This window comes from Phlebotomus papatasi, chromosome 1 (genome assembly GCF_024763615.1).
Source record: "Phlebotomus papatasi isolate M1 chromosome 1, Ppap_2.1, whole genome shotgun sequence".
Lineage (NCBI taxonomy): Eukaryota > Metazoa > Arthropoda > Insecta > Diptera > Psychodidae > Phlebotomus > Phlebotomus papatasi.
In genome coordinates this window covers 25,030,683-25,046,102 of record NC_077222.1, presented here as the reverse complement: position 1 = coordinate 25,046,102, position 15,420 = coordinate 25,030,683, and the positions used below count along the sequence as shown (strand labels likewise).

Sequence of the window (15,420 nt, the reverse complement as noted above, 5' to 3'; positions counted from 1 at the left end):
AGCAGGTTTTGAATTAGCTTAATTTACCCTAAACAAAAGTGTGACGTTAAAATAAAATGTCACATCATCTGAAATGCGTGTATCGCCAAATACACTGCAATGATAAATCTTAGGTAAATAAACCTGGAAGGGTTACATAAATCACCCATAACAACAGTGACATCATAACCATGACCTGCACAAGGCGCATATGCGTGATATGTTTTGATATTTTTATTACTGCTACAGGTGGGTATATATACCTGTTTTTTGTGAGTTGAAAGCCTAATACGAATTGAAAGTTTTGCGAGGATATTAACACAAGCTGTCATTAAAGTGTTTGAAGAAAGTTCTCTCACTCAGTTGAAGTTGGAGTTGGAGACCAAGAAGAATCCAATAATCATCTATTTGCTGTGCTGGACAAATAAAGTGCTTTCAATTTCATGGATTTGGACATTTTATGGCGATCCTGGTAACTAAAGGAGTTTCACGAGAACGAGCAAAATTCGGGAATAGAGTTTTACCTAGTGCAAAATTCGTACAGGTGTAAAAATATCAGTCGGTTAAATGTATCAGTCTTCATAATTTGGGCCTCAAAATCATGATACTTTGAACGATTATTGCAATAAACATAAAATGATTTTAAATAAATAACAGAATACGAAATATTGAAATAAATTGGAATAAATTAAATAAATAAATAATAAAATAAAAAAACTCCCAGTGAGAATTAAAGTGCCATTAACATCTTCAAATCTACGGAAAATAATTCAATAAAATGGGCGCCAATTGTACACATTAATGACGAATGGGATACAACAAACTTCCAGATGGATGATGCTAGTACTACAGTTTTCTGTTTGGGTCGTAGGAGAGTTTACTCTCAGTCGGGCACTGCCTATTTCTATTACTTCGTCGGAGCATCGTTATTTATTACAGGTCTGTGCCCATTAAAAGCCGTGTAATATCAGAAATTTTGTGTTGATAATTTTAATGGAAATAACAGATAGCTATACTGGTAACACTAATCCCGATTATTTACGGTGCCATGATAAATATTTTTGCGCCAAAAAGACATAGTACCCCATAGCAAAAGAAAGCGGAATAGGAATAACAAACGAAAAAATCCTCGGAATTTTCCACTATTTGCCTTAAAAAATTCCATAGGAATTTTCCATAATAGGTTCCAAGGAAAATTTAATGGATTTATGCTGGATTTTTCATATAGAATACATCCATGGAAATGCTCGTGGAATTTATGTGGATTTTTCCACCAAAATAAAATGGAGAAAAAATGAAGCTGTCACATGCACCTCGTGATTTTACTTCCGAATATTACAGAAATAGCAAAGATTACGAGGATTATAATATGTTTTACTAAATCAGCAATAACGAATTAACACTTTAAGCAATAAAAAAATATTTTGTAAAAAAAAATAATTTTTTCGAAAATATTTATTAATTAACATAAAAACAGTATTATTTTAGGTTGGCGACCTATTTAATGTAATCACTTCATTATTATCTACACGAAACGCAGTGTCGCATAATTAATTATATTATAATTGCCACATGAATCACTAGAAATGTTTGCGGAAGGTTTGGAAACAAATTCTAAAAGTTGCCGCAACACCATTTTATTTGTTTGACATTTCAGAAAACTAGTGGAAAAATCCATATAAAACACTATGGAAAGATAGTGGAAATTTCCATATGTTTTTTCCAGCTTATCCCGCGGACGTTTCACGTATGAGTTTCCATATAAATCTTCCGCGGAATACCGCGGAATTTAACGCTGGAATTCCAGCATGTCGTACTAGTAAATTCCATGGAGTACTATGATTTCCATGGAATTTCCGGCTTTAAATTCCATAGGAAAACTTAGTGGAATTTTAGCGTCAAATTCCAGCGAATTTAGCCATTTGGACGCAAGTTTTCCATTGGAATTTTTGCGGAATTTTGCTATGGGGTAGGAAGAAAAATTCACATAAAAAGAAATTGTCTTTACATTGTCACAAATAACTCACTTGACAAACGTCTGGCGGCGCTGCGGTTGCAAAAAATCTCTCAAATTCCACAAAATATTTTCTTCTCTAATTTATGCTTATTAGCAAGTCGTGTCCCTTCTTGCAATACATACTTTTGCATTCCTTATTAATCAAAGTAGTGTTGTACAAAAGGGTTTTTCTCAAACCCATCCTGAATTTTGTGACAGCTCAAAAGAATATGAGTCTTCCAGCTCACAATTTCATCCCAATGTTTTTATTGTAATATTGACAATTATTCACAATTAACTCAAATAACTGTATTCAACTAAATTACTAAAAGCATTTTCTTGTGAAAATGACTTAACTCTAACGAATTAAACAATTTTCACAATAAAAAAACCTCTCATTTTCTCTACGTGAATTTTCGCGGCATTTCGAAAAATGCCAACAGACACCACCAAATTCGCTTCGGCTTTTCTTTTAGCTCAGGCCTGATTTATTACCTTGTTTGTAATAGTCAATGTGAGGCGACATCATTTTTACTGATAAAAATGATAGGATCCCCGAAAGTCCTTTGCAAGTGTCGCTGTTTTGACATTTACTCAACTCCGGAATAATTAAATAAAACAATAAAAAAGTAATTTTTTTTTCGCTCAAAACCGAGAAATATGTAGTGAGTAGTACGTTTACGATAGAACATAATCTATCGTAATAAATATTCATAAATATATACTATCGAACCTTTCAAAGAATCAAATATGATCCATCCTTTTAAAAAGAACTACATAATGATCTAATTTAATCCTTTTATTTTAATCAGTGTCCGCTATAATTTTTAGACTAGAACCACATTCAAGTTTTGATTTTCAAATTTTAAACAAATTTGTTTTTTATTTTTGTAAAGATTTATTTCAATAATTGTAACATTTTGAGTTAATTTCACATGATAATTTTAAAAATTTTTAGGAAAGTAACTCTAAAGTATATTTCAAAATCTTATTGATCTAACTCCTGGATAATGACCTCATTGTATTGCTCCTCAGTCATAAGAGAAGCCTTAATAGTCTCAACCTTATCGAGCCTAGGCAAAACAATTGCCACATAGCCCTCTCCTTCGGATTCCATCATTTTTGGGTTCTCCACAATCCGGGAATTGACCTCAATAAGCCTCCCAGTAATGCTACTGACGACTTTGTACTCAGAACCATCAATGCATTTAACCAGAGCCAAGGCAGTTCCTGGTTGGAGTTGCATCCCTCCCTTTTTGGCCTTTCCGGAAACTTGATTCTTGCTCCTGTCGTAGTTGCCGATGTCATAAGTGACAGAGGCAATACCCTTCTGCAAAGCCACGTGTTTGGGAGAGAGGCCAATGAGGCAAATGCGATTTGAATGCACAAGAACCATGTGGTCTTCGTCCTTCTTCTCAGGACGAACGAAATAGTATCGTGTATAGAATTTATCAACTACCGAAGGATATGACTTTGTAGGATCATATTCCTCGGTAATGTCTGGGATTCTTACGTCCCCTACAAAAGACCTAAGATCGGGAGTGTAATAAAATTGGGAGAGTTCTTCACTTGACTCAGTCTTCATCTTTGGAATTTCTCATTCGCTCCTGAACACGCTTAATTCTCTCCCTGGAAAGCTCCAAATTCTTCTTCTGGTTATCCTTTCGCTCCTGCTTCAGACACTTGTTGAGTTCCCTGTCGATGTCGTTGCACTGCCCCAGAAATCGTCCAAAGGATTTCTATATATTCAATTACACTAGTAAAAATAAAACGATGAAATGACAAAAATTTCAGTGTTTCAAAAGATGATATATACTCCATCATTTTGAAACAATGATTTTCATCTTTTGTCAATAGATGACCAACCATCTTTTTTCAAACACTGAAAATCATCTTTTGGAAACAATGGAATATATAGCATCTTTTGAAACACTGATTTTCAGCGTTTGGGAACAATGCTTTTCGGTGTTTCATAGGATCAAAATTTTGCATTTCATTGATCGAAACACTGTTTTTCAGCGTTTCTGAACAATGATTTTTAGTGTTTTACACGATGAAAATATTGAACTTCATTGTTCGAAACACTGTTTTTCAGTGTTTCAGAACAATGTTTTTCGGTGTTTTATACCATGAAAATTTTGCACTTCATTGTTCGAGACACTGTTTTTCAGTGTTTCAGAACAATGATTTTTAGTGTTTCACGATGAAAATATTGCACTTCAATCACTGGAACACGGTTTTTCAGAGTGTCGGAAATGTATTAGATTACATGACACTCTGATTTCACGCCTTTCGATACAAAGTATTTAATTTTTAATATCAGTGTAACAAGGGTTTAATTAAAAAAAAACCTTTTGATGCTATGTTTTTTCGTTTTCTTTTTTGTATTCAAACTTCAAACTTGGGATATTGGGATACACTTACAAAAAATTATTTTCGCTTTGCTCAAAAAAATTTCGGACTCGACATAAAGATTTTTACATAAATGTTAAAAATGCTCTATCTTCGGCAAGTGTTGAGGTTTTTTATTGTTCTTTTTTATTTTATAAGTGATAATTTAACAATACTTAAAACTATATTTTTGATTTTCAATATCGTCGCTTGCATTAGCAATTGTCGGAACTTTCTCATAGCCTATTATGCAATTATTGAAGTAATATCGTAATACATAGAGTATAAGAATTGTTATTTAAGCTATCAGAAGATACGACAATTGTTGATAGATGCATTGATATTTATTTTATTTTTTTGGACTATCCTTCTATTAAAAAAAAACGTTTCAAAATTATTAGACGTCAGACACAAATTTTAGATTTGTTTTAATGATGATCAATAACTTTGAGTACCTCATTCCTTGAAAAGGAGAACTTTCAGTTTTACGTTTTTAATCTACAAATATAAAATTAATGTCAGAGTCTGAAACTTTCAGTTTCAGTAAAAAAGAAAGCTACGGTTGTATATAAAATTCACAGGTCTTCAAAAAAACAATCTGGCAGTGTAGAAATTGCTCAGCTTTAATAAAAAATGACTAGCATTGTGTAGGATTATTTAGTGCTATTTTTTTTATTTTTTACTGACCACTTTTTATTTTCCTATGACCACTTTTGATTTTCTACTGATCAAATTTTATTTTTTACTGCTCATTTTTAATTTTTCACTGACCATATTTTATTTTTCACTGATCACTTTTCATTTTTCGCTGACCACTTTTTATATTTACTGACCACTTTTGATTTTCTACTGATCAAATTTTATTTTTTACTGCTCCTTTTTAATTTTTCACTGACCATATTTTATTTTTCACTGATAACTTTTTAATATTTTATTGACCACTTTTTGTTTTTTACTGACCATTTTTATATTTTTTACTGACCAGTTTTTATTTTCTACTGCTCGTTTTTAATTTTCTACTGACCAATTTTTGTTTTTTACTGACCACTTTTTATTTTTTACTGACCAAATTTTATTTTTTTCTAACCACATTTAATTTTTTACTGAACACATTTAATTTTTTACTGTTCACTTTTAATTTTTTACTGATCAATTTTTATTTTTTACTGACCACTTTTAATTTTTTACTGACCAATTTATATTTTTAACTGCTCATTTTTAATTTTTTGCTGAGCAATTTTTATTTTTTGCTGACCACATTTAATTTTTTACTGAACACTTAATTTTTACTGAACACATTTAATTTTTTACTGTTCACTTTTAATTTTTACTGACAAATTTTTATTATTTTACTGACCACTTTTAATTTTTTGCTGACCACTTTTTATTTTCTACTGCTCGTTTTTAATTTTTTACTGACCAATTTCTATTTTCTACTGACCACATAATTTTTTACTGACTACTTTTAATTTTTTACTGATCAATTTTTATTTTTTACTGAGTACTTTTAATTTTTTACTGACCAATTTCTATTTTCTACTGACCATTTAATTTTTTAATGACCACTTTCAATTTTTTACTGACCAATTTTTATTTTTTACTGCTCCTTTTTAATGTTTTGCTGACCACTTTTTTATATTTCACTGATCAATGCGAATATTTCTAATGATCATTTTTAATTTTTTGCTGACCACTTTTTATATTTTACTGCTCATTTTTAATTTTTTGCTGTTCAACTCGAATATTTTTACTGTTCATTATTAATTTTTTACTGACCATTTTTTTTACTGACCATTTTTAATTTTTTGCCGATTAATTTTTAATTTTTTACTGATCAACTCGAATATATCTATTGATCAATTCAAAGTTTTTACTGACCAAATTTAACTTCTTACTGACAAAATTTTACTTTTTACTGACAAAATTGAAAATTTTTACTGATTATTTCGAATTATTTGCTAATCAAATTTAATTTTCTGTTGACCACTTTTGACTTTTTATTGACCATTTGTTTTTTTTCCAAAAAAAATCGAATACAGTTTAGGTTAGTTATAAAACTAACGCAGCCTTAGTAAAAAAAAGGCTAGAAAAAATCCAAAGACGGTGTATAAAATTCGCACGGCTTCAAAAAAGGTTAGAATTGTGTACAAAATATACACGTTTTGAAAATAAAATCTCAATTCAGACAGATCTAATCTCAATTCAGAAGGGAAAAATGAAAATCGCTCCATCATGGTTTTAAATGCTTTTTTTATTTACATATATTAAAATCCATATATTTTTTTCACTTTGCTAAAAAATATTCTTGGCCTCAGATACAGGGTGTCAAAAATGGCATCGACGAAAACTTTAAAGCACTCTACCCCGGAAAAGTGGTTGAAATTTTTTCTAACTTTATTTTATTTCATAGTTCAATTTTTTCATGACAGGGTTCTGATTTTTTAAAGAATTTTTTTTCCAAAAATTCCCATTCTTAAAAATTTTAATTTTTTACTGTTGATCAGTAACATTGAGTACTATATGCCCTAAAAAGGAGAACTACCATTTTTGCGTCTAACGTTTTTTAAATAATTAAAATTTTACGACATTTTCAAAAATTAAATAACACCAGTTTAACACAAAATTGGAAGTTCAGTTTTACAGAGAATAGAGTACTCTTTAAAACTTATGAACAGTTAAAAAATCAAAATTTCTTGAACTTGCATTTTAGATATTTTTTTATTTTTAAATAAAAATGTGTCTTATTGACAAAAATACAACTTTAAGAATCATTTGACACAGGTGTTAACGTGTTGATCTTTTAAACTTTAATTTCATTTTTTAAATTTTTTTTTTTTAAATTTTTTTAATTGATTTTTTCTAAAACTGGAAAGACAAAACAAAACACACTTATAGTAGGGGAAAGTACTCTCCTTTCAAACGTTCATGCCTTCGAATAATGTGAGTTAATTTTATGTTTCCTTAGAGATTTACACATAATTATCACGTAATTACGAATAATTAATAATAAGCTAACTAATATTTAATAGAATTGTGTAGGTGTCTTAGGAAAATTAAAAGAAAATTCATATTATTCGAAGGCATGAACGTTCGAAGGGAGAGTACTTTCCCCTACTTGAGTTAAATATGACTAGAAGTTTTTTTTGTCAATAGAAGACATTTTTATGTAAAAATAAGAAAATCATAAATGCGAATTAAAAAAAAAATGATTTTATTTAACTGTTCACAAGTTTTAGTGAGTACTATATTCCCGAAAATATTGAACTTAAATTTCGAGTTCAACTAATGTTATTTGATTTTAAAAATGTGGTAAAATTTTAATTATTTAAGAAAAGTTAAACACAAAAGGGAAAGCTCTTCTTTTTAGGGAATATAGTACTCAATGTTACTGATCAATAGCAAAAACCAAAATTTTTGAGAATGGGGATTTTGAGAAAAAAAAATTATTTAAAAAAAATCAGAAGCCTGTCATGAAAAAATTAAATAAAATTTTTCATTAAACTCACCTGAACAACCTGAATTACCACCTGAACCATCTGAATCCAGACCATCATCTCAACCATCCGTGACTTTATTTATCTCCTTCCGGAAGTGGTTAGGAGAGCATCTTCGACTGTCACCCCAACAATGGTTGCCTCGATTAACTGCCTCACGCTGAAATTTGATGATTGTAATCTCGTTGACGATCTCTGACAGGGAATGCAGATCTGCAATCATCCTTTCTCGTGTGGCATCTTGTCGCATCTAGATGAGATCACACCACTTTGAGCTCTCAGCAGCTTACCTCCTGTACCAGGGTGTCTTCCTTGTAGTAGATTCTAAGGTCCGGCATCCGAACTAAATTCATTAAAATACATGGTAGTTAACATAACCTCACTTTGTGCTTTCCGGGAACTATTCTTCCCACCCTCGGCCCAAAAACCTGGGCTCTGAGGGTACATGTGATATGCTTGTCACATGACTCTAAAAGAGGGTCAAGAAATTCCCTAGAGGACCAGACAGAGAGGGCAGAGATGAGGACAGAGTACCTTACTGACAAAATTCCTCCCTGGAGAAGCAGTTTCACCTGCACACTTGCAGTTTCTGATGTGTCTTACAAGATGTGGAGCACACAGCACAATTTGTCCTGGAGATTCCTGGAGATCAAGCTGATGCAGGATCCGGTGAACTCAACCTGCCTCAGATTGGATCTTTCTTATGCGTAAATGCCCCGTTTTCTCCTCAACAGCAACAGGCACAAGAGGCAAGGGGGATGTCTTTCACTTTTCACTGCACCAACATCCCTTTCACACCATCATCACTACACTTCCAATGCACTTCACACACGTAGGGCATCTCCAAAAAGTTTTGGTGGAGAAAATGTGCCCATTTATTTATTTTTTTGCGATAAATTGCGCAGAAAAAACGAAGACGCCACCGCACTGACGCCCTTTTCTTTGACAACTGACATGTTTGTGATGTGTCAACCACGGATATTTGTAAAAGATGTTTTTCAGTGTTTCAAGAAATGAAGTTGCACGAAAAATATTACCCGTTTTACAAACAAAATAGAGCAAATTGAAATAATAATTCATGCTCAACCTACTTTTTGGGACAGAGCAAAGGCAAAAAATGTGTAACCTGCTCAGTCCCACCAATTTTTCCCCAAGAAAATCCCGTCTGAAAATATTAGTAATTTACAGTGATTTAAAAGATGGTTGGAATGTATGTAAAATAAGCGACGTTTTTTTCAGTGTTTCTAATAGATGAAATAACGAAGACTTTTTACTCGATTTTCTTGTGGAAAATCGTGAAAAGTTGCAAGATTTTGCTCTCAGAATACTCTTTAGATCTGAGCAAAAAGTTTTCCACAGACATCTGATAGAATTTATTGTTAAATCTGAAAACACTTTTCAGCTTTTTGAATAAATGACATATCATCAATTGGGAAACACTGAAAATCAGCTTTTCAAATCAATAAAAAATAGGCGAATTTCGATCAGCTTTCTCAAAAGATGACCGATCATCGTTTTATTTTTACTAGTGTAGGTTAACCATCATGAGAATTATCATCTTACACACAGTGCTGTATGAATTTTTACAGATGATAGAGATGAATTCAAGGGGTAAAACATTTCGGGGAATTCGAGCAAGGGAACCCATCAGAAAGAAGGTTATACATTTTTTAGGGAACCTGAGAATATCGTCCTCATCAAGGAACCCGTACATTTTTCACAGAACTTGGAAAACCTATTCCGAGGAGCTTCCTGAAAAAGCGGAGTAACTCAATCCTGGGAACTCGAATCAATCAGGAACAGAAACGCATGGTCAACCCATAGAACCCACGGAGAACTCATACAATTTTCAGGGAAGTCCCGGAATGCACATATGAAGGAGAACTCAATAGCTCGAGAGCAATGCATATATTTTTCTGGGAACCTGAGGAACCCAGGAAACCTGAGGACATCAGGTAACCTGAAGAACCCAGGGAACCTGAGGAACCCAGGGAACCTGAGGAACCCAGGGTACCTGAGGAATCCAGGGAACCTGAGGAACCCAGGGTACCTGAGGAATCCAGGGAACCTGAGGAACCCAGGGTACCTGAGGAACCCAGGGTACCTGAGGAACCCAGGGTACCTGAGGAACCCAGGGTACCTGAGGAACCCAGGGTACCTGAGGAACCCAGGAAACCTGAGGAACCCAGGGAACCTGAGAAACCCGTGCATTCATTGATGAATTTGCGGGGAATTCATATGTTTATCAGGAAATTCGAGAAATCCATATACTTTTTCAGAGAACCCATACATTTTTTCTGCAAACTCTCGGAAAACTCTAGCAAATCTGGGCAGTTAACCCTTGGTAAACTCAGGGAACTTATACATTTTAAAGGACGCTCATGGGATACCTATACAATTTTTAAGGAACTTACAGGGTACCCAAACATTTTTCAAGGAGCTCTGGCAACCCCATTTTTTCAGGGAACTCAGGAAACTCAATAAGATATTTTAGGGAACACATAGGGAACTCAGTCTAGGGATCCATCTATTATTTAGGGAAAGCGGAAACTCAAGGCACTCACATCGGGGAAGGAAGATCCTTCAGAAAAAAATGTGTTCAAGACTGAACATTTACAGTAGACTTTCTCAAATCTGAATCACTCAAATTCAAACGACAACGTTTGAATTCAAAATGTCAATTGTGGGATTATGCGTTAAAAATTGGTATTCTGGATGAATTAAAATCATATTTATGTCCTTCTTCCTGAATGTTTATATACATTATGTTCATATAAAATAAGGTAGTATGTTATCACTAAGTGAGAAAGTACGGGAATTTGATTCAACGTACAATTTAATCTCACATAAATTTCGTTAGTTTTGAAAAAATCGTTCGAATTTGGGAGGTAAGAAATGTCAAAAAATACCCCCCGAGCGTTCGAATTTAGAAAAATTTACTGTACCTACTATATTACCCTTGATTCTGTTATTTCAGGACAAAATTGTCCTTCCGGTGAACGTCGGTAAGGTGGTTTAATCCAAAATTAAAACACTTAAGCTTCCAGAGCTTTCGACACTATATCGTGTCTTCTTCAGTGATTCTTGGTTAGTTTATTATCTTGGATATTGTCACTATTTTTGTATAAATTTACACTCATCAGTAAGTCAATTCTGAATATCTGACGTAAAAAAGCAGCATTTTAATAAACTAATCATCGATAAAGATATCACTGTAATTCAAAAGTATATATTATATCTTACCAAAAAGATATTCAGAATTGACCTAGGGTAAAGTGGTACAAATTGGACAGTAGTGGTACAAGTTGGACAATGGTACAATTTGGACAGGGCTTTTTTTTTTCTTGATAAATTTAGTACTTCATTTTTATTTGTATATTTTTAATGCTTTAGTTTCATAATTTGGTTCCTCGTGCTTAAAAACAAATTTTGTACTGTATTTATCAAGAAAAAAGCCATGTCCAATTTGTACCGGCGAATTGTACAACTTGTAACACTAATTGCAAATTATATCATTTTACCCTACAGGTGAGATTTTCGTGTGGAACTCCTTGTGCAAATGGTTTTTTTTGACATTCCGCGCGGTGTTTTTGGTTGCAAAAAAGCTGAATACTGCATTAATTATAAATTCAACGAATGAATAAACCGAATAAACAAGTAAATAACATTGTTATGAACTCTGTTTTATTCATCGCGACTCCTCTTAACATTTAAATGACTTCAACGGCATTTCATGCCAAATTTCTCTTTTTAATATTTTACTACAGTAAAAAACTTTAAAACAAAGACCCTTTGCATTTGCACCAATTCTTTTGTAAGGTGTAACGTTAATTTTCACTTTTTTTTCTCTGCAATATCATTCTGCAACAATTCTTATTACTTTTTTCAATATTTCCACATTTTCTTGTATTTTTTGTGATTTTTCGAACCAATTTTCAAACGATCAGGCATATTAAATGTTAAGAGGTTACGAGTTTTCGCCAAGAAAAGTTTTCTTAGTCGCTATTTTAGTATTGTTTTCGGATTTGACGAGTATTTTTGTTATGTTTTTGCAATACTTGAGAACCTCAACAAATATTCATGATATTTTTGCAATAATAATAAAAAATTCGTACATCCGCTATTTTAATTGCAGTTTGAGGATTCTTCGATTATTAGAGAATTAGATATAGAAATTTATTCCCTTTTAGAATCCGGTTTTATCTTTATAAAAACACATACGAACTACAGTAAATTTAAGAAAAATACAAAAGTCGTTAAAAATTTTAAATTTAGAAGATATGTATATCAGTATCTAGACATTATCCGTTTTCTTTTCTATTTTACGTGGAGTATTTGAAGGAATTTTCTCAAATAAAGACTTTATTAACCTGAAGAAAAGCGTTTCAATCATTGTAAATAGTTTTTCAATAGAGAAGTTACAATTTTTCTTAGATTGTATATCGAATAAAAAAGGATAATAATATAGATAATATAGATGTATTAGATAATAATATAGGATAATAATATAGATGTGAATATCAAGAATCTCACTCAATATTTTTTTTCTAATTTAAGGAAGAACACGTAACTATACGATTTTTAAATGTTTGTTCGATTTATTATCCATTCATTAATTTTATAATAAGTGGTAATATGTTCTTGCTTGAAATATTTGTTTTGTTGGTTCTTGAAATCTAACAATTTCAACTTACTAAAAAAAGAACCTTTTCCCGATAAACTCCCTATAAATTATGCGATCTTTTTTCTCCGGTTTTAGTTAAAACAAATATTAAGAGATTTAAAGAGTTCACTGCCAAGTAAACTGCTAAAAATCTGTTCAAATTCGTATTTATTATGAATATAAATAGGTTAATCAAAGATCTAATCATTAAATGGCCACAACCGTTTTCTTATTTACGAGAGCTGAAACAAAATAATATTAAAATAATAAACAATTTGGAAAATGATTGGTATCAAACTCAAAAAATAAAAAAAATAATAATAAGAGATGATAGGAAAAAAATTCGCAATTCCTGCACAGTTTATTAAGAAAAAAACTTCATTGAAATTTATAAAAAAAATATACGGAAATTGTATTTATTAAGTGAAATAATCATTTAAAAACCATTTATAAACCATTTGTTAATTTTCTATGGAAATTAATCAAACTCTCACCGGGAATCTCGAGAATTTCCCCCGGTTTTTGATGAGAAAATTTCCAATCGAAAATTTCGTGGATACCAAATAGGCGAGTTCCACACGGAGAGTTGGCTTTTCCCACAAAATCAAACTCTCACATTTGGAGGATACACCCCCAGGAAGACGCATAATTGCCCCAATAATGAAGCTTATGAGATATTAGATGCTCGGTCAGTAGATTAATTTGAATGAAAAGAAGCACGTATTTTGACCTAGATCCTTCTCCTCCTTTATTACTAGGACAACGTTTCGGAGCTTGTTGGCCCCTTCCTCAGGGATGCAAAGTAATGGGTGGGAAACAGGGTCTGGACACAAAATAACTACGTATATATACACTGGACGACAATAACATGCTGGTGGTCAGAACGCGACTCAATGACTTATGACATGAGATATCCCGATAGGACATCAAGAGCCTTCAGATTCAAAAGTACGTCAAAGGTGTCTCTTCAGGAGGAAGTGAAAGGGTAATCTGCTTGGACTGTGGGTTCTCAGGTTCTATGGGAGATATTGTATAGGAAAGGGCAACTAGTAAATAAGACCAGGATTGAGCAAGATGCTCTTGGAACCAACGCATACAGCAAAATGCTATTCTGGACATCCGTAAAACTCTTTCCGGACCGGAAGCGTCAGAAACTGGAATTCCTTAATAAAACAAGTGCAATTTAATGCATTTTTTAATTGTTTCAATTTAGCCAACGTTTCGATCTTGGATGTGATCTTCTTCAGAGCATCAATAGCTCAGAAAGAGAAGTATTAAGAAACAAGAATCATAAGTTTTTCTCATCAGATTGAAAGAACTTCACTTTCCCTGAATTCAATACCAACTCTGCGGGTTATGTAAAAAGAATGAGGTTATGACAATTTGTTTTTAAATGCAAAATACTCATTTTATGTATATTTACCTCTTTGTGGCACTTCTTAAGGGCTTCAATTATTCTATTGCACTCAGGAGTGTGAAGATTAGAGGCTAAATTTGGGTGCATTACTCAAAGAAATGCTCAAATTTTCCGCAAAAACGGCAAAAACTCTCACACTTTGACGCGTTTCCGAATTCCTGTCACGGAAAAATGACAAATATAAAGTGACATTGGCATGCGGTGGTAAACCAATTTCACAAATTTGTGTAAAATTTAAATTTTCCCTGTTAAATTAAGTTAAAGAATGTCTGGAGCTAAAGTCCCTAAAGTCTCTGAGCAGGAGGATTGTGATTCAGATGACAGCAATGAGGACATTTACAAAGGAAATGAGGTGAGTTTGTGTTTTGATGCCCATAACCTCACTTTTACTTTCCCCGGACAAGGATTTCCCGCATTTTCAAATGTGTCTTTTTCACTCTGCAGAAACTCGAAGTAGACTTTGAGGGCAGAAATCCCATTGATAGTGACTTCGATGGGATCAAGCAGATGCTAAGTCAGCTCTTTCTCAATGCCAAAATCAATACAAATGAACTGACGGACTTGCTGATAGCCCAGAATTATGTTGGGAGCGTAATCTGGCAGAGTGAAGTCGATGAGGAGGAAGATGAATCTGATATGGATGATTCATCCTTGATATTTGGCATCACCTCAGTCCTGAACATCAGTCAGAACCAGAAGGAATGCATAAAGCAAATTCAGGAGTATTTGCTGGAAAAATCCCAAAGTTCAGAGGCTTCCGGAACGCTCAAAAAAATCCTCGAGGATACTGATCATGCCGTGGGCTTCCTGGTCAATGAACGTTTCATCAATATCCCTCCACAGATTTCCATTCCCCTCCTGGACAGCCTCCAGAAGGAGATAAATCGAGCAGTGTCCAAGAATATGCCCTTCAACTTTGAGTACTTCCTCATGATCCTCAAATACTACAAAACAGAATCCAAAAAGAAATCCAAGAATTTCGACGAAATCAACTTTTCCAATCCAGAAGAAGAAGTCATCGCCAAGGATGCCATCATCTCCTTCGACTACTCAGTAGCTGAAGCTGATACCGGATTGACAGGAAACTGGCTGGAAGATGATGTAGCCCTAACACCCTACCGAAAAGTCATAGTCTTTGAGGCAAAAAAACTCCCAGAAATTGTTGGGAGAATTAAAGATTTTGTTGAATAAATGTAACATGAAAAATATTCGAGTTCTTGATAAATTTCCTGCAGTTTGTGGTGCACTTCCTGGCCATAGAAGCCACTCAATGGGATTTATAGGGCGCGAAAGGTAGATAAACGACTGAAGAGAGGAATTTTAATGGTAACCGCAGCTTCACCGCAAGATGCTCTGAAGAGCTCTTCCAAGACGAAAAGCGGTTGAAGCTGAGGCGTGGAGGTTTTCTTGAGGGTGGCTGAACCTATGGTGAATCTCCCTCACTACCTCCACTTGAGACATATTACGAAATAAGGTAATT

At 33.2% G+C, this 15,420-nt stretch overlaps 2 protein-coding genes and 1 long non-coding RNA gene across 3 annotated transcripts; 1 reads left to right on the top strand and 2 right to left on the bottom strand.

The window, feature by feature from the left end:
- Nucleotides 1-2,849: 2,849 nt before the first annotated feature.
- On the bottom strand, nt 2,850-3,699 carry LOC129798311 (protein Abitram). Its single transcript, XM_055841410.1, has one exon. It carries the CDS (start codon nt 3,558-3,560, stop codon nt 2,964-2,966), a length of 597 nt encoding a protein of 198 aa, XP_055697385.1. The 5' UTR covers nt 3,561-3,699; the 3' UTR covers nt 2,850-2,963.
- Nucleotides 3,700-5,393: 1,694 nt separating this feature from the next.
- LOC129798312 (uncharacterized) lies at nt 5,394-9,393 on the bottom strand. The gene is made up of 2 exons (XR_008751409.1): nt 8,395-9,393; nt 5,394-8,203 (listed from the first exon to the last, which is right to left on the bottom strand). It is a non-coding gene; the product is annotated as an uncharacterized LOC129798312 (long non-coding RNA).
- A 4,698-nt stretch (nt 9,394-14,091) lies between these two features.
- LOC129798310 (protein BCCIP homolog) lies at nt 14,092-15,148 on the top strand. Its single transcript, XM_055841409.1, has 2 exons — nt 14,092-14,292; nt 14,385-15,148. Exons 1-2 carry the CDS (start codon nt 14,206-14,208, stop codon nt 15,129-15,131), a joined length of 834 nt encoding a protein of 277 aa, XP_055697384.1. The 5' UTR covers nt 14,092-14,205; the 3' UTR covers nt 15,132-15,148.
- Nucleotides 15,149-15,420: the final 272 nt, after the last annotated feature.